General features: G+C 44.0%; 1 protein-coding gene across 1 annotated transcript in view; it reads left to right on the forward strand.

The window, feature by feature from the left end:
* The window catches only part of LOC147684258 (putative cation-transporting ATPase 13A4), a 415,657-nt gene that overhangs the window by 232,901 nt on the left and 162,567 nt on the right, over positions 1-20,189 (forward strand). The window contains exons 19-20 of the mRNA XM_086944655.1: positions 10,686-10,849; positions 19,600-19,722. Coding sequence (XP_086800781.1) covers positions 10,686-10,849; positions 19,600-19,722 — 287 coding nt within the window. The remainder of the gene's footprint in view (positions 1-10,685; positions 10,850-19,599; positions 19,723-20,189) is intronic.

Below are 20,189 nucleotides of genomic sequence, written 5' to 3' on the forward strand. Positions count from 1 at the left end.
ATAGGATCCCATCCGTGTCCACAAGTGGTGTGTCTTTTAAGTCTATTCTGCCATTCGTTTCCTCCTCTGTTCGGAGAAAGCAATCATGCTGTTCTTGAGTGTCTTTCTCTTCCGGAATGGGCAACAATGTTGCTGGATTCAAAGTATTACACCGCTTGATGTGTATATGGCTAGCCAAGAGCGTCAGCTCATATCCAGACAAGCGAGCACTCGTGAGGTGTTGTGTTTTCGTTCTAACCAAAAGAGTATCCACTGCATGTGGTACCATAACAACAAGAGTGTTATCTAACACCAATCCAGCAGATTGATGAATGGAGATCGCTGCTGCTGCTGTATCTCTGAGACAACTAGGCAATGCCTTGGCTACTAGATCCAACGTAGCCGAAAAATAGGCACATGGCCGTTGTTTGTCTCCAAATTGCTGCGTTAAAACTGACAACGCGCAACCTTCTCTTTCATGAACGTAGAGTGTGAAAGGCTTACTATAATCTGGAGTACCTAGCACAGGAGCAGAACACAAGGCAGTACGTAAGTCAGAAAAACTCTTTTGACATTCATCAGTCCAAGGAAGAGGTTGCGGTGTATCTTTTAACGTGAGTGCCAACAGAGGTTTAGCCAACAACGAAAAATTCTTAATCCACTGTCTACAATAAGAGGTAATGCCCAGAAAGGCACGCACCTCCCTTTGTGTGGATGGCACAGACATTTGCGCAATTGCTTGAATTCGTTCTGGGGTCAATAGTCTTCCCTCCTTCGACAAGAGATAACCTAAATAGGTAACCTCTTGGCGGCAATATTGCAACTTAGAGGTGGACACCTTGTGATGCAGGTCTGACAAATGACGCAACAGTGAAACAGTCACATCCTTACAGACATCCTCTGAATCAGCAGCAACTAACAAATCGTCCACATACTGAATCAGAGTGGCACCTTGAGGCAAAATGAAAGCGTCAAGCTGAGATTTCTGAGCCTGACTGTAAATGGAGGGACTTTCACAATAGCCTTGAGGTGCACGTTTGAACCAGAAACATCGGCCTCCGAGAGAGAAGCCAAAAATATCCCTTCTTTCCTCAACAATAGGAATGCTAAAGAAAGCATTCTTGAGGTCGATAACCGAGAACCATTCCGCTGAAGCCGGTATCATAGTAAGCAAGGCAGTGATATCTGGGACAACAGGAAACTGGGGGACAACAATCTTGTTGACCTCCCGAAGATCGATCACAAAACGATATACAGGAGGCTGAGAAGGATCAGTATGTTTAAGAACAGGTAGAACAGGACTGTTGCAAACATTACCTCTCGTCTCTTCCACCACACCCTTCTGAACCAGATCATAGATAATAGCCAACAGAGCTTGTTCACCATCATTAGAAATCTTATACTGAGGAATACGTGGTAGTTTAACATCAGTCTTAACAATTACCACGTAAGGTGGAATCTGGAGCAGACCAACATCATTCGGACCTGTAGCCCAAAGCGCAGCAGGAAGAGACTGCAATTCGGGCGGAAATCTATCTTGAGATAAATACATAGGAAAAACCAGTTTCTCACCCAAGGTAAGATGCACACCAGAGCGGGAACAATACAACGTTGCATGAAGATATTTCAACAAATCTAAACCCAACAAATTTCCCCGCAACCAGTCGTTAGAATAAGCGGAGCTTCAAAATCGTAAGGACCAATCGAAAGAGGCAAAGGACAAGAAACCGGGTTAGCAACTGGGGCGCCAGAAACTCCTACAGAAACGTTCGTTAAGCCAGACAAAGGTGCTCCCGGGAGTTTGGAATGAATGATAGAACTTCTCATTGCACCAGTATCCAAAAGAAATGGCTCTGCAACACCCAATGCAACAACTTCAACATAAGGCCCATTCTGATCCACTGGAACTGATACGACTCCCTTACTTTTTCCATGGCTGTCCTAACTCGAATGAAAATCCTGAACCTCACCCTCAACACAATAATCGTCATTATAATATTGCGCAGACTGAGTATTCTGCTGATCAAAATAATTCACAGAATTCTGAGGGGGAAAGGAACGCTGTCCCTGAGGCAACGCACCTCGCCCTCTACCTCTAGGTGCAGATTGAAAACCACCACGGCCTCGCGGCCCTGGAAATCCACCATTACGCTGTATTAAAACCGGACAGCTATTTTTAAAATGGCCTTCCTCTTTACAATAATCACATTGATTAGGACCAAGCAAAGGTCGTGGAACAAAGGGTTCAGGTTTCTGTAACAACCTCTGAGGCTGGGGAGGCTGTTAAAACTGATGCTGGCCAGAACGAGGGGGATAAGCCTGTTGAAGAAGAACCTTCGTTTTTAATTCCTTAGTCTTCTTCTCCATCTTATCTTTATCTTCTTTATCCCTATTTTCGTAATACTGGGCTGTGGCTAATATCTGTGCAGACGAAGAAACAGCCCAGGAACTTTCGGAGTCTTTCAACTTATGCGACAATTCAGGAAGTAAATTAAATACGAATGTATCCACAAATAATCGCTGTCCACCTTCAGTTGTCATATCCTGACCACTGTGATCGATAAAAGTCTCCTCAAAACGAGTAAAGAAATCGGAGACGCTCTCATCTTTCTTCTGTTTACACGCAGCTAACTTATCCCAGTTAACACGTAAGGCAGGCATCATCGTCTTCATTAAAGCGATGATTCTACCAGGCAATTGTGTAATTAAATCATCTGGCTTAGCACCACCCACTTGTGCTGCATCTGCTGCACTTATAGCGGCCCAATTACCACCTAAAGCTTGATCATGGTCCTCTCTACGAATCCGAGCCCACAACGCTTGTGGAACTATATTACCCATCAGCATGTCAATATCGGCCAAATTCATAATACACGCATCAACAGTCTGGGACAGCTCTTTATAATATCCAGCAGGATTTTTACGAGGGTCCGGTAGAGACTGTTTCAGTGCCAAAACTTCAGATCGTTTCCAAGGGACGTGTACCCATATACGCTGGAAATGAGCAGGGACAGCCTGAACAGAACCCGCTTGCGGAACCTCTTCCCTCCATACTGGAGGAACTTCCATCATAGGATAATTTTTCGTTTTCTGTCTAACTGTAGAATCAGGTTCAAGAATAGTCTGAGAAAAATATAAAGACCTTAAAGTAACAAGTGTCATTACAGCTTCCTCAACTCCAGGACCCACAATAAGTCCTTTATCAAACTTATCCTTTACATCCAACAGACCCTGAGGAGTTAAATCCAACTCCATATCCTCCCATCCTTTGATGAGAATCTCGCACATGACATTGAAAACATATCTCTGCGTGGGTGCTTTCCACTGGAGAAAAGTATTAAAAATATCAGGTACACTATACAGTGGACCACTCATCATCCATTTGTGAGCAAGAGAGTCCAACATAACTCGTTCGTCAGAATCTGGCATTTGGCTACGGGATTGCCTTCGAGAAAAAGCAGGAGTCCTATTAAAAGACCCAAAAAGGGGGGAGAAAAGACCGGAAACAGTATCAACCAACCAATTACGAGTCGGGGAAGAAGCAAAGAGTAAAACTGGAGACGCGGTATTAAGCAAAGGAAGAGAAGGACCAGCCGTCACAAGAGAACCTGAAGATGAAGGAGACTGAGGTACAGAAGTTGGCGGCAAAGGAGGTGCAGGTGGCAATGCAGGAAGAGGCAATTGCGGAAGAACCGGAGCACCTGGCTGAGCAACAGGTTGCTGGACAGTCGGCAACAATACAGGTGCATTAGCTCCTGGCACATAAGGCGGAGGCAATCTCAACAAATGGGACATTAAGGGATCTTCGTCAAGATCCTTATTCTGTGGAGAAGTAGGCAATACAGGGTAGCATCTATCAATTGCCATACGATGTTGTCTGTCTAAGACTGCAATTGCTCGATCAGTCTTGTTATCCTTAAACTGCTGGGCAGCCTGTATGATCGTCATATCTTTCGTTTTTCTATCTCTTTTTGCCTGCTTAATTTCTCTCTGTTTGGCTTCTTTACGCCAAAGGAGGAAAGAGTCAAACATTTCCGACCGGGCTTTTCTCTTGAACAAAATTGCTTCCAAATTATCTAATATATCAGGCTCAAAGCTACAGTTTTGTGGCCACCGTAAAACGCCAGCTGCAATGGGGCCAACACCATGTTTAGAATTGAGCTCATAAGTGGGAGTTCCAACCGGAGGAATCGGACATGAGTCCTCGAGCCAGGAATCCCTATTACAACCAAAACAACAAAACTTCCAAATCTCCTAAAACCAGGGATCTTAAGTTCACTGGTCCGTTTACCAACTTCAAGGAGTGAAAGCAAAGAACACAGTACAAATGTACTCACCCCTTGGCTTCGGCTATTGCAATGGTCGAATAACAAAATTCAAAAACAAAACAAAGAAGTGGGCGCTACCCACGAATACTTAACTAAATGGTCTTCTCACGCCAACAAAGGTCCGTCTAACGTCTCGCCATACCAGTCATCACCAGAGGGTCCAAGGCAGGGCGGCAGTCAGGGCAGCAGTCGCCAGCAGCCGTCGGAAAGGAGTAGCCACGCTGCAAGAGACCTTTGGTCCACTTCGACATACAGGGGTCTCTTGACGTGGCTCGCGAATCCTCCGGAATTTTCTTGCGGGGCTTCTCACGACCCTCGGGCTGAACCGCTACCACTGAAGCCGCCCCACGTTGGGCGCCAGTTGGAGAACCGGGCCTTATGGGCCTGGCGGCGCAGGGCACGCCTTAAATCCCCGAGTTCACCTGCCTTGTCGAACAGAGACACGAGACACTCTGTTGAGCGTGGAAAAACAGGTTTATTAGCTGCAGCCAAGCACAGTTATCCCAGAAGTTACACGCAAGGTGGGTTCTGAGGAGACTGCCACTTCAATCCGTGGCGCACAATCTTTTATAGGAAACACATTTACAGAGTTTACTCCTTACACATACAAAACGAACCAATAGGAAAAGTTGGAAAACAAGCTATCAGGTGTCTAAAAATATGCCCCCTCTCTCAGACCCCGTGTGTTACCCCTCCCAACAAATTAATCAGTACTAGTACCAACAATCCAATTTGCAGGTGGCAGGATGTATTTGTGTGCCTCAAAGGATAGTTGTGTAACAGGAGAATACAAGGAGAGAATAGCGAAGGCAAGTCGGATAAGATAATGTAAGGAAAGAATAGGAGAAGGCAAATAGTCAGTCGAGACGGGGATCAATCAACCCAGACATGGATTAACGAACTCGGCCAGACCCTGACATCGGTTTCGTAAACAAGGACAAAAGAGTTACTATTTAACTTAAAAGACACGCAGCAGCTGGGAAAGGCAAAAACACTCTGTCTGCCGTGCTGCCTGAGTGAGGGCAACACAAAATGGCGACGAGACACAAAATGGCGGCTAAATACAGGACGAAGTCAGAAATCGAAGAACCTCGCACGTTCCACTGACAATTCGTCTGAGACTTTCCAAAACGCTTGCAAACCATGAGATAAACTATCCTCTTTTGGCAAACCTGACTCAACCCATCGTATAAATTCTCTAAACACCACATCTTTATCAACAGCCTTTATGCACTCCTCATCCCTCTTGCAAATGCTGATATCACCAATATGCGCTATAAAACATTCATCAGTTTCAGATACCCACTCATACTCACAAGAATCCTCAACGAGAAGTCTCGAAAGACAATCGGCCCTGCTGTTGCGACCGCAAGGTATACATTCTACTATGTTAATTTCCATAGAAAGTTTGAACATAACTACAGCCTGAACTGCTGGACAAGATTACAACACATTTGGTAGAAAAGGTAGCTTTTGGTCCAGAAAGCAGGCTTTTTGGTATTTGGTGTAAATCAATTCAGTAGTTTTAGAGTTATTGACAGAAAACCTGATTTGGATATCTAGGGACGCAGATCCTCTGAGGATCTGACAGTCCCCATGCTGATATCTGATTTGCTGCCAGCACTATAACCAGGAAGTGTTGGCAGCCATCTTGGGATTTGCCAGGGTAAAAAAGCACTATTTTAATACAATTTTTCTGCAATATCTCACTTGTTTATATTATAGCCCCCAAGTGGGCTAGGTCCCGGGGGCAGATTAATTTATTAATAAATAAGGGGTGGGCACACTGGTTCACCTTCTCCCAGGACTATTTTTGCCCCGGGGACAACCACTTCCCCAGGGCTTTATTTAAATATTGGAGGAGGCTGTGGGGACTCTCCTATATTGGGCTGAAGGAAGCCCCGGGGGTACCGCCACTTCCCTGATGTTTCTTTAAAAACAATAGGTGGGGGCTGTTAAGGCCTCCCTCCTGGGGCATTGATCTGCCCTGGGGACCACCACCTACCCGGAGCAATATTGAATAATATGATGTGTCGGTGCATCGGCACACTAGGCACTGAGGACCATCACCTCCCCAGGGCAAAAAAATGTTTTAAATCTGGGGGGAGGGCTTCACGGCCTTCCTCCCAGGCCATATATACAGCCCTGGGACCACCACCTTCCCCAGGGCAGCCAGTGAAAGAGAAAGAAGTGAGCTTGTGTGGCTCCCCTCCTGGATCCAATAATGTCCCTGGGGCCCACAACCCAGCCTAGGGCCATCTCCAGCTCTCTACTGAGGTGCCCACCCTTGGTAGATAGCAGTTTGCATTTGCTGGGTGGGAGTTGTGATAGCTCCCCCAAGCACAAGCAAACACTCAACTCCCAGCAAATATGAGCTGTCAAAATAGTGTTGCTGAAAGCAATTTTTTTTCTCTTTCCCTGCCCACAGAGATACGGGCAGAAAAAGAGATGAAAGCATTACTGCTGCATGCAAAGGATCTGCATTTCCATTAGCTCCCCGCATTCAGGAGCAATGCCGCCTTCCTCAGAAGGCGGTGAGCCGGCTAGTACCGCAGGGATCATGAGGCTCCCCCTGCGGTTCCCAACATGCACACTGGGAGCGGTTGGTGGGCCAGGGCACCCTGGGGGAGAAACGGCCCCCTTCCCTATTAAGCTTTGTCTGGGCCCCAGGGGATGGGGCCCCCGGCCCGTTATGGCCCTGGTGCTCATTTGACAGAAATTAAACCTCAACAGGAAGTGCTTACAATTATAAACATAGTAGGTGCCTCAGCTGAAGATCTACTTCTGTAAAGATCTAATGATCCTAACTCATTGGCTTGGCGAAGGCAAAGCGAGTGTGCTTTGTCGGCAATTCCATATTGAAAGACGGTATGAAATGCTTCATGAAAGTAAATGCCTCATTGATTTATTGGTAGCAATCTGTAGTGACTGTGATGAGTGGGTCCTTTCTTCTCCTTGGCCGGTGAGAGCAGAATCCATGGTTCTCCCTTTACATATCTAAGAGTATTCAAATGTTTAAATCATTTGGAAGCATCGCTATTTGGCCCTGCCCACCTTGCTTATATGAAAAGGTCTTCCTGCCTTTTACCAGGATGATGAACAGCTTAACAATTGGCCCTGTCGGCGTGTTTCATGTCGATGTTGGTGAGGCCTTCTTGATGCTGAGGAATATTAGGACATCTGCACCAAACAAAGAAGCGCTTTTTTCATAAAGTTAAGAAGAAAGTCTCTTGTTTGGTGGAGATTTACTTTTATGTACTCTCATCGTCTTCTCTATAAGAAGATTCACGTTATGACACATTTTTGAATAAAGACATACCAGGAACAATCACATTACCAACTTGCACACTGGTGAAATGTCCTACTGCTCCCTTACACATCTGTAAAGTAGAATACATACTGGACATTTATCCAAGGAGGTGGCACTTAGTACTTAACCAGTAGAAAGTACTCCACTTAGGTAGATATTTTGCATAAACACACACTCAGGCACTCACACACCCACTGACAGACCTGTTCAGACACTGATACACCCACTCATAGACCCACTCAGACACTCACACAACCACTTACAGACCCACTCACACACCCACCGACAGACCTACTCAGAAACTCTCCACACACAGTCTCACTCAGACATGCATGTGCCTACTCTCAAACATACTTAGATACTCTCACACCCACTTAGGTACTCATGCACCCAATCACAGTCTACTGAGACACTCAGACCCACTTAGAGACTCATGCACTCACTCAGAGACCCACTGAAAAACTCATGTACTCACTCACAGAACCCTTCACAAACTCAGGCGCCCACTCATAGACCCACTGAGACACTCACGCACCCACTCACAGCCCCACTTAGACACGCACGTACCCACTCACAGGCTCACTCAGACACTCATGCACTCACTCCCAGACTGGCACATATTCAAGGAGGCACTCGCACACCCACTGAGACACTCTCACATCTACTCACAGGCCCACTAAGACACTGACTCTGACACACATGCACCCACTCAAACACCCACTCAGAGACTCACATACTACTCATACACTCATGCACTCATTTGCAGACTGACTCACACACACATAGAGGAACTCGTAAAACCCCCTGAGACACTCTCACACCCACTCATACCCCCCCACTCAGACACTCATTCTGACACTCATGCACTCACTCAGACACTCATGCACCCACTCAAATACAAACTCAAACACTCTAGCACCCACTCACACACTCAGTAAGACACTTAAATAGCCACTCCCGGGCTCACTCAGACACTTACACACCCACACACATTAAGATAAACACTAACTCAAACACCCACTGAGACACTCATGCACTCACTTACACACTCAACCTCACAGGTTACAGGTTATAGTTAGGAAATAAAATGTAAAAACCTTACAAATTTACTCAAAAACCCAAATGTTTCAGGGCCTTTAATGTTATGAAATTTGATTTAAAAAACAGTAGAAAATCACAGAAAAAACAAAGGAGGTTATATTTAGGCTCAGATTACATTCATACAAAACCATAGAAATTCTGCAGTTATAGTTACCTGAGCTAACTATAACTTACGCCCCTGCAATGCACTGCTTATGCAGGAGCAGTGAGCAAGAAGGACCGGGGCAGCCCTGGGCTCCTCCCCGGGCATCCAAGAAGAATAATGGTTTGGGCTGCCCAGGGTGGGCACTGAGGCTCTCCTAAAAATAAAAAACAAATGCTGGCTCCTGGGCAGTACCATGAAATGGGGCTACCTTCAGGGGCTGGTGGGGCAACTGGGGCCCTGGGTGCCCTAGTGGTACCTGAACACCCAGAAAAATACGAACAAAGGCAAAAGTGAATAATATTATCCACTTTTCCTTCAAGGGGAAGTCCATTATGCCCTGAAATGGCTATTTACTTTTTTTGGGTGATGTTTCTCGAAGGGGCAGCAGCACCACCAACATTTTTTTTAATGTTGTAGGGTGTTGCAGGGAGTTGTGCAGTCCCCCCAGCAACATTAGAAACATAAACAATAAGTACCTTGGTCATTTAATCCATGACATCAGGAGAATTTACTATATTTTTTAAGCACTTCCCAGGCTGGAGCTTTTGCTCTACATCTGAGAGTGCAGCATTTGCAAGGGGCTGGTTCTAAGGCTGTATTTTATGTGGCCTGAAGGAATATAAAAAAGACAGAGGCCCTTTTGTGATTGTTTTTATGATTGCATTTGTGTGGGCTGAAAGATGTTTAAAGAAATCGATATGTCTTTGTCTATTTACTTTCACATTTGTCAACCACCAAATGTAAAAATACATACTATGTAAAAAGAAAGGGTAATAGACATGTTTTCTGATAGAACTTTTGAAAAAGAATTATAGTAATCAATATTAATAAGCATTAAATTTTGTTAATTATTGAAAAATTCATTTGATTAACATTATTCATTTTTTTCAAAGATGAGAGATTTGTGATATATATATTGATATGCTCACCACTTTTAAATACCAATTGGCTCACTTTCTTATTTTAGTGTTGCAGAAGGCCAAGGGTATTGTGGAGTTGTCTGCTCAGAGGCCAGGGAGGATGTGAATTTGCGATAAACACACTTCGAAAACGAGCACTTACCCTGACGAAGAGCTTGTCCCAAAATGCATTGGGATTCCTAATAAATGCATAGATAATTTATTATTAATGTGTGATGGTCCAACACGCTGAATACGAATACTCCAAATTAAATGAATGAAGACTTTCATTACAAAGTAGTGATGACTGTATGAGTATTAATTAATTGAAGAAATCACACTACTATACTGTCCAGGAGTGCAAAGTGGGGGCATTGTTCTTGTTTAAGGCAACCCGAGTTGTGTGCTCAGAGGCCAGGACATGTGGCCAACCCCCTTTACGCATGGTCTTTGGCAGCAAGGGTTGGCTTCATGTATGGTAATAAAATCTTACTTTATGTCAAAAAAATCCCTTACAAATTCACTGAAACAAATGAAGATTAAAGTGATGTTATAGTTAGGTAAAGATGTCACTTAAAACATGTCTTTTTTAATGTATAAAACCACTAAAATTCACCAGGTATAGTTATCTCAAATAACCATAACTAGTGCCCTAAGGTATATACATCGCGCCCTTGTATACTATACATCGCGCCCTTGCCATGCACTGCTAATTACCCCACACATTACATCACTCATGACATATTCTACGACATCTATGATAACATCACTGCAACATTTGCAATGAAATTACTGATGAGAAAACTGTGCATGTCGAGGGTGCTAACTTTCTACATTTATAACAAAAGTGTGACATACCTGAAGCCATCTTGATGGAATCAAAGTTTTAAAACATAAAACATCCATCTTCTCTTCCTTCACAGGTGACAATCTCCAGACGGCTCTAACTGTTGCCAAACACTCCGGGATGGTCTCAGAAAGAAGCAAGGCGATCCTGGTGGAAGCCAATGGGCCAGTAGGGTTCACTCCCGCCTCCCTCACCTTTCAGTCCCAAGAAGATGATGGTTGCAATGGGCGCCTAACCAAAGTAAATGTCTCCCCATGCTTTGGTTTGCTATTTGCATCATTTATAAGTTAAATGATTATAGTCGTGTATATACCTGATATGTTAACAAATGCAAGATGGAGAGAAACAGAATTCGCAATTGAAAAGAAAGGATTCCTTTAACCAAATGTTCATGTACCCTTACCTACCAACACTGGGATTTAGGAGGCATCCAGAAAGCTTCTTCTTGGCCTGACGCAGTGTTCATTCGAGTCCGACCAGAACCACAAAACCGGTCTGAATCCTCTGTGCCAATCAGCCTTTTGAGTTAGTAGACTTTGACTACATTGCTTTTTCCTACGGTACTGTCTGTAGAAGGCCGCACCAAGACAGTCGTTCATGACAACCTACCTGGCGGCCATATTCTCAACTTCTTGCCATATAGTGTAGGGTCCAACTGGACTGCCCTTAAAAGCCCATCTTGCATGTTTGCCTCTAAATAAGGGTCTTTTAGGGATTTAAGAAAAAACATGAGCGTTTATCTACATGTCTCAGTAAAACAAGGGTATATTGTGTGGGGCAGTAGTATGTAGAAAGACTAGTTTCCATTATAAATATTCTTTGGCGCTCTCCCGCAGTAAGATATATCTTTCTAATCAACTTTCTCTCAGTTGTTACATGTTGATTAGATTCTGACCCCCTCAATATATTTGTAGGTGAACAATTCATAGTTTGTTTTATTTCTATATACATAATCAGGCATTAAAGAGAATGGGGATATCAGTACAGCTAAAATGTCAGAAAACAGCTGAATTACAAGTATTTCTCAAAGGGCCCCAAGAAATGTAGCGTCATTGCAGTGATCGGAAATGCTGCACCCAAATCTCTTACAATCAGGGGGTAGATTCAGTTCAGGACCTTAGAGGTTGGAATCTATAACCAAATATTAACACAACACAATACCTCTAGAAATCTAGTAGCATTTTTCCATATCACTGTCCATTCTCATTTCACCAGATTTGGCAATTGCTTGTATTGCTGTATTTCTGCGTTCTTTGAAATTACTAATTCATTTACAAATATCAAAGTTGGTATTGTGTGGCCCCAGGATGGCTATCAACGTTCCTAATATGAGATCAATTTAGAACAAACACATTGATAACACATTTTGGAATTCCCATTGGACTGAGTGAGGGTGAATGATTTCACATATTTTCACCAGGTATAGAAGCTCAATATATTTACCAGGAGTAGTAACAGTTTCCACAAATGGCTTCAGAATTCTTTGGTGAATTCCGTGTTTCTCGCATTGTTTACGATTTACACATGTACATGTATATGGTTTACATTGACAAAGAGAGAATGTAGCGCAAACGCTTTACATCTTTTTTAATTTTTGAATATTGTATAATAACACCGAATAGTCCAACTGGGATTGTGGTTTATCCAACTTTATAAGGTGTTCCTGCCCTTGGAACTCTCCCTTCTCTGTCCTCTGAGATGATCCACTCACACCCACACACTCATGTCATACTTTTGTAATGTTATCTCTGAGTCAATGTATTTCCTAGAGTAAATCTGTAAATTCATGAATTGTGAATGACACTCATAATTGTGCACTTGTGTGGATTGAGCCCTTGGAAAGAGATATAATAGTATTCTATCATTTAACAATTTAACCTTATAGCCTGCTGCTGAGATCTATACCGGTTGCTAAAGGCCCTGAACCACATTTATAGGCCTGAGCCACATTCAATGCTTATACCGAGGGAGACGGCCTTTAACGACCAGTATGACCGAGGCAGGAGAGCTACAATGCCATTAGAACATTGCACCAACTGAGTGTAGAATGTTCAAAAAAAAAAGTGAGAAGCTTGAAGACAAACATTGGAATGCTGGAGCTCCGAGCCTCCACCAATCATTGTAATCCCGGAGCCACTCGATTGTCTTCAATGGAGCTCTCAACATTCCAAGCTTCTAATCGTATTTTCAAGCTCTTAGCTGCTGATGTCCAAGGTTTAAGTTATAAAGCCAAGCAGGAGTAGGAAGAATTACAGCTTTCTGTGATTAAACAGCCATGTCAATGGATTCATAGAGTCAACAAAAATATTCATGTCAGTGGCCACAAAATAGACTATATCAGAGCTGTTACCATAATGACCATATCAAAGCCTTGCTCTGCATTCTGAGGAATAGCAGCTCCAGTGGGTGGAAAGATAGGATTCCATTTCCTCCAAAATATCTTTTGATTACCACCTCATTGTATAGCTCCACATAAGATTGAGTCCCATATTGTGAGATGAGGCCTCAAACATGTCAGCTTAATTCGACGTAACCATCACCCTGATCCATTCACACTGACAATGTGCACATCTGGGCACTTGCTTAGCACTGTTCTGCATTTAGAATGGAAAAAAGAAAAGTCATCTCCACACCCTATACCTGTCAGAGAGTGGAGGCAGGGACGGGTGATTCCAGAGGCCACACTTAGCAAGGTGACAGGACAAGGCAAATACCAGACTACTCAGCGTATAATTGTGATCAGAGAACTACAGACAGCAGGAATGTTAATATTGATGTTGATGTACACAATGATTCGTGTATGTATAAAAACGAAATTTAATCACTATCATCGAAATCCTCCGATATGACCTCTCCATAAATGCTGAGTAAGAAATACATGGTGAGGCATGCCCTGTGCCCTAAGTCTGAGGCTAATGACTGACAGATCACAGGAGGGGTGGCACATGACCAGGAGGACAAACAGGAAAAACCCAGATTAGTCCCACTGATAGTCAGCAACTCCACAGTGGTACTGGGAAATTGGCCCCAAATAAAACACAAATGGCCAGAGGGGCGAGTTATCCCAAAACATCATAAATTGAGATGCCACATGAAGTTAGGAATCCTGCACCAATCAGGACAAAGCACACAACACACACGCAACGATCATGTGCTCCCCATGCTTGACATCTGGACACGTTACCCACTGGCCCTCATTGTGTCCACACAAGATCTGGACCACCTTCATGTCTCATCAGGTGTGAGTTATTTATGCCCTAATGGCAAAGCCCACATTCCACTCCCGAAACAGGATCTATGAATAGTTTTTTGATGCTTCAAGAAATGTGTAAAAAGACATTCAAAACGATTGTACTTTGAGTGAACTCTCAGATCCGTTTCTGTATGCTGCACTCCCGAAAAGACAAGAGGCGTTTGGCAAAACAGTTTTTTTAATTAAACGCCGCAGCTGTGAAACAGTTACAGAAGACGATCTGGGGACTGTCTCAATAAACATTCAATCTGAGTGCCTTTATATATTCTTTAGAGCACCATAAAACAATTCCGATCTTATTTTAGAAAAAGTAATGTGGGCCTAGTCATGGAGCTGTAAATCAGGCCACCTGATAACGAATGCAGGGGGGTCTCGACCTTGCGTGGACACAATGATGGCCAGTGGGTGAAATGTCCAGTTTTCCGGCATGAGGAACATGCGATCACTGATTGTGTACTGTGTGCACTGTGTTCTGATTGGTGGAGTGTTCCTAACTTCATGTGGCGTCTAACTTTATGGTTTTTTTTGGAATATGAGCACCCCTCCGGCCATATGTGCTTTATGAGGCCACTCTCTTGGGGCCACTGTGGCATTGCTGGACTAATTTGGGTTTTTCCTGTTCACGTATTTGTCCTGCTGGTTATGTGCCACCCCATATGTGATCTGTCAATCAGTAATCTCAGGCCTAGGTCTCAGGGCCTACCTGACCATGTATTTCTTATTCAGGGTTGAAGGAGAGGTCATCCTGGGAGATTTCGACAACAGTGATTTGATCTAGTTTTTTAACATACACTTATGATTGCATATATTAACATCAATTATTACACTCAACATGGCAGGAATTCCTGCAGGAGATCACTAGGAATGGTAAGGTAGAGTTCCAAGTATACAGAATTCACCAAAGGTCTTCTCTCCAGCTTTCATACTCAGGTAAGGAATGTTTATTGCACTAGTGGTTGAGAAGTAAAACCTGGAATGGAATCTTGAGTGGATTTGATTTCCAAGAGGATTTGTAAAGTCTTTGAATGAACATTGAGGGGCTTATTTACAAGTCCCTTCCACCACCTCTACGTCACTTCTTCTAATATTAAAAGTGGCACACAGGAGGTGCAAGGGGCTTGTGACTAAGCCGCTGAAGTTCAGCACATGTTGCAAACAAGTGTTCAAGATGGTAGCAGGCTCACAGGAGGTCTTCAAGTGGCACCACATGATGGCCGGACCATAGGATCCTACCAATACCCTTCTTGGTGTGTTGATAGCAAACTCTGCCTCTAATTCTAGCACGCAGATGCCTACAGACCAATGTGACAAACATCATCTGTGTTTGCATATAAATATATTGGAAAGATTTCCAAGATGGCAGCATCTTGATACACCAAAATGCCAAGATGGTTTTATTTACTACGCAGTTTATAAATCTTTAATTCGTTTGGTGACAGGAAATAGATTTCTGTCGGAGGGGAATACAATTCAACAAATCAAAAAAATATAGAGAACTAGGGATATGAATATTCAAATTTTTGGGCTGTCCTTGAAGGTCCAATAACTGGAAATGTATCCAGGTGGCTGAAAAGGTATTCTTGCAGAGGCCAGAGCGGAACGGTGTCTCAACCTCAGACTGTGGTGCCGCCTCCACTCTGACTCATACCTGACCCTTCTCTTCTTCTTCCTTCTTCTTCTTCTTCTTTTGTCGAACGGTGCCAGTGCAGGGGGAAAGGACAGGAATGCACTGTGTTTGATAAATATGGTGCCTTCCTGCCCTTTCACTTTGATGTTGGGCAGTGCAGCAAGCTGACTTGCTGTGCTGCCCTATGTCAAATCCCTATAAATGTGGTCCTAAGTGTGCTCTCCAATCCAGGCATATGTGTTTCATCTCATTAACACCCACAACCAATTTGACTTTCATAAGGGCCAGGTTTTGCACCAATCTCAACAAGGTCTTTGTTTTGGATCCCAGGGTGGCCACTGTTAAGTCACTAGCCCTACAGGTGCTGGGCAGCCAGTCTCTTCCAGTGCACCATTGTTGAGGCCGCAGGGACACATGGCGGCTGCAGTCTTTATGGACCCTTGGGCCCGGTTTAATCTCCACCCACTGGGGACACATCTGCATTCCAGTTGGGATAAGACTTCAGGGAAATTCAAAGTCGGGATCCCGGTGTCCGAGGAGATTAAAAAAGAGTTGGTGTGGTGGACTCAGATTCCCTGACCATGGGAGTAAATCTTCAGCCAGAGCCCATTCAGGTTCTCTCAACCCATGCCAGTCCTGGTGGATGGGGGGGCACTCTAGGTACCAGGTGTCTTCAGGGGTAGTGGTCCCTGCAGGAGAGCAGGCATTCTTCCAATTGGGGTTAACTCATGACTGATTACATGGCAGTGATGGGGTTCCAGAAGTATCTTGAGGGCTGCAATCTGGTGGTCAGCTCAGACAATTCAGACACCGTGGGCTATCTGAAAAATCAGGGGGGTACCAGGACTCGTTCCCTGAATGCAATAGCTGTTCTCCTGCTTCAGTAGGTGGAGGTTCACTTGCTGTCTCTAGTGGCATTCTGTATCAGAGGGGAGGACAACGGGCTGGCAGATTCTTGCAACCAAGTTTTTCTCTCTTAACAGGAAATGACTTTATCCAGGGTGGTGTTTCATTAATATGTGGGACGTTTGGTGTTCCTTTCCTCAACCTATTTGCTTATCGGCTCAATGTGCAGGCTCCCTGGTCTTGTGCGAGGGGCCCACAAATAGGATCTTGGGGGGTGAACACATTAACAATACCTTGGCCGAATGACCTCTCGTATGCTTTTTTGGCCATACCCCTGATTCCAAAGTTGATAGTCAGGCTCTTGGTGGAGAACAGTGAAATGTTGGTAGTGATGACGTTTTGGCCCAGACAGGGACGGTTGCCTCTGTTCATGGTATAGCAGTTCAGGTGCAGTGTATGATTCTGTGTCAATTTCTATATTTTTGTGTGATGTCCTCCAATTTTTGTGGGAAGGTTTTGAGAAGAGTTTCCACTGTGCTCTGCTCTTAGGGCTTTTCGGGCTCCATGAGGTACCCTTTCAGATACAGAAGATTTGGCGGCTTGGTTATTACGTAGCTGTTCTCTGTACAGGCCATTGACAAAGCCATTATTCTCTATATTCCCTTCATGGGATCTGCCCCTGGTGTTGACCACCTTGACCTCTCGACCCTTAGAGTAGTTGGAGTTGGCTGACATTAAGTTTCTGATATTTAAGACACATTGATGACTTATGGACTCTGATGGCAAACGATTTCTTCTTTTAAGGATGGTGTGGGGCTACTACTGCATTCAAATGTGGGTAATGGTTCATTACTTATCTGTAATATTCATTACTCCTGGTCCTGTTGACTTGTCCCCTTCAACACGACCCTCTGGACTGACGGTCTTCATATGTTGTGGCATTGTAGTTCAGGAGGAATGCTGGATATGTTTTGTCTACATAAGCTCCAGCCTTTTGGGGGGGCAATATTAGCATTCTTCTTTTCTTTTTTCTGTCTGGCGAGGTGTGTTCTCCTCACTCCTGATGAATGGGACGAGGACAACAGGACCAGGAGTTATGAAGATTACTGGTAAGTAATGAACCATTCCCGTCAGTGAGGAAGGAGTGGAATGGGGAATCCTTATGAGGTCCACCACTGTCAGAGGAACGTCAATGTAAACAGCTAACGGTAAGTGCATTCAGTTCATTACACTGCCTCGGCTCTGATAGTGCTTGAAATAAAGTGCCCAAGCAATGGAGCTTGTGTGTAGCCCCTTTCTGTTGAAGGGCCTAAAGGACCTTGCAAGCAAGAGCTACACACAGCCGTCCTTGCCGGGGGAAGATGTTTTAAACACCACCATCATGGGTGCCGTAAATGTAATTACATCAATGCAATTATTATTGCTAACAAATTTTATGGCTTGTTAGTGTCCTACTGAAAGCAACTGGTGTGGTCTTAGTTTCTTTTTACTCATGGAGTAACCCTAATTCTTTTAAAAAAAATTCTCTGATTCAGAAATTTCCCAGGTAATTTCTCCCACTCTATTTTGAACACCTAGGGCCCGATGTAGGTAATTCTAATTTACCACTTCTAAAATACCGAATCATACCGATTCGGTATTGAAGAAGTGGTAAATTAGAAGGGGGGAAATGTAGGTAATTTAGAATCGGTAAATACCGAATCGGTAAGATTCCGTATTTACTGATTCTGTAAATACCGAATCGGTATCCCCCATTGATTCCTATGGGCCTTGAAGCCCATAGGAATTAATGTGGAATACCGAATCGGTATTTACCGATTCGGTAAATTCCGATTTTTGCAAGGGTGCATGGGGTGTCACTTTGACACCCTCTAGCACCCCAATTCCGGACTTGTGTGCCATGTGGCACACAGACATGTCCTAAGGGCATGTCTGTGTGTCACATTGCACAGGTGTGCATGCACAGATGTGCATGCACACCTGTATTCGGTATTTTACCACACCATAGGATTGGGTGGTAAAACACCGAATCTGACTGGCCTTTGGGACTCAGAAGAGTCCCACCTACATATGGAAGTTACTGAATCGGTAAAAATATCGATTCGGTATTTTACTGATTCGGTAAATTTACCGATTCGGTAAAATAGGCCCCCTACATCAGGAATGACCATTTACCGGTCGGTAACGGCCGAAATCGGCCGTTACCGGTCGGTAAATTGCCACCTACATCTGGCCCTTAGTAATTTACCACATTCAGGGCCATAATTGTCAAGTAGTTGTCTTGCACTTGCACTCACACTTGCAAGTGCGATGCACCTACTAAGATTGATTTATCAAGGTACACAAGGCCACCTTGCGTGGCCCTGAGTGACTTGATTCATCTGGAGTAACTCATCGCAGTGCGAATCATTGTATTGCATCACTCTGCAGCAGGGAGGCGTTCCATCGGTGGTGTCTCGGTGATCTCACGCAACACCCATGGCTTTCGGTGCAATCCCAGATTTGCCATAAGTTTTGGAGCTGGAAATGTGCAAAGAAGTGGCAACACCTGACCAGGGGAGACATATCCAGGAGAAATAACTGTTGTTCTCCTCGTTAGTTCCTATTTCTTTGTGCGCTATATTCTGCTATATTCTGTAGCACATATAGAAAGAGGAAAATGCCTCAGAGAATTTTATTTTTGCAGGAAGGTGCCCCTTTTGGCACAAAAGCAATCCTGCTTACAATGCCGGCCCCCTTGCACCATGGTCCTAGTGGGTGTCTGTGTTGGCGGTCAGCAGCGCATTGTGCATCTGCGCAGAGGGAAGGGGCAATAATGGGCTGTATACTGTTAGATTCAGTGCATTCCTGTCCTTTTGCTGTCATGCAGCCAAGCAAGGTGGCTTTCTGCACTGCGTACATTTGATAAATATGCCCTCATTCTGTCGACCAATCCTAAATAATGGTATTGAAACAGATGTAGGTGCAGAAAGAATTTTGCAGAGTGAGGCCTCTGTATGATACAAGCTTTATGAAATAAACCTGAATTTATCGCATTGACGCAAGTGCAGCTGTTTTTATCGCAGTAACGAGTGTTTGAGGCAGGTGCTGTTCCCATACAAGCACCTGGGAGAGTGAATTCAGCGACGAGTGAGGTGAGAGAATCGTTCTTGACAATATAATGCCTGAGTGAAGGTAATGTATAGTTGGACCTGATTTGTTTCAACAAAATATTAAAATAATATCTCTTCATAGATTTGAAGCTACCTCTTGCTTTGTTAACAGGATATATTCCTTATGATGGACGAAAAACCCGCCCCTAAACATGCAGCGAGTCAATTCTATTTTGCCATGAGCGGGAAATCCTATCAGGTCATAGTGCAGCATTTCTACAGCATGCTCCCAAAAGTAAGTGTTGAATATATGGCAAAGTACTGATGTGTCTTTTGTTTAGAATAATCTTTTAAATAGGTCATGCAGTAATCATTGGGAAAATGTGTGTTTCTAAAAGTAGAAAACAGGCAGCTGTGTAGAAATGTGAAAAAATGTATTAATGAAGACACTATCATTCAGGTTTGTTACTGAAAAGTGCATTTAAATGTGATGTCACTTTGCCTCACTGGAGAACAGGAGAGAGAATATGACGTTAGCCAAGCAGAAACTGAAGACAGATGGCCAGAAGCTATTAAGCCGCTACTGGTCCCCATCAGATTTCCTATTTTATGTTCCCAGTGAGCTGAGAGATGCCCAGAGGGTTGGGTTGGATGGAGCTTAGGAAAGGCAGCGGCAGTCCCTGGTGGTGTCCTGAAATATGCCAGCAATAATCAATGGAAGCAACAGTGACTGTAAAGTGTGTCTGGTATCAGAGGACCTGC

This window comes from Lissotriton vulgaris, chromosome 11, assembly GCF_964263255.1.
Source record: "Lissotriton vulgaris chromosome 11, aLisVul1.2, whole genome shotgun sequence".
Taxonomy (NCBI): domain Eukaryota; kingdom Metazoa; phylum Chordata; class Amphibia; order Caudata; family Salamandridae; genus Lissotriton; species Lissotriton vulgaris.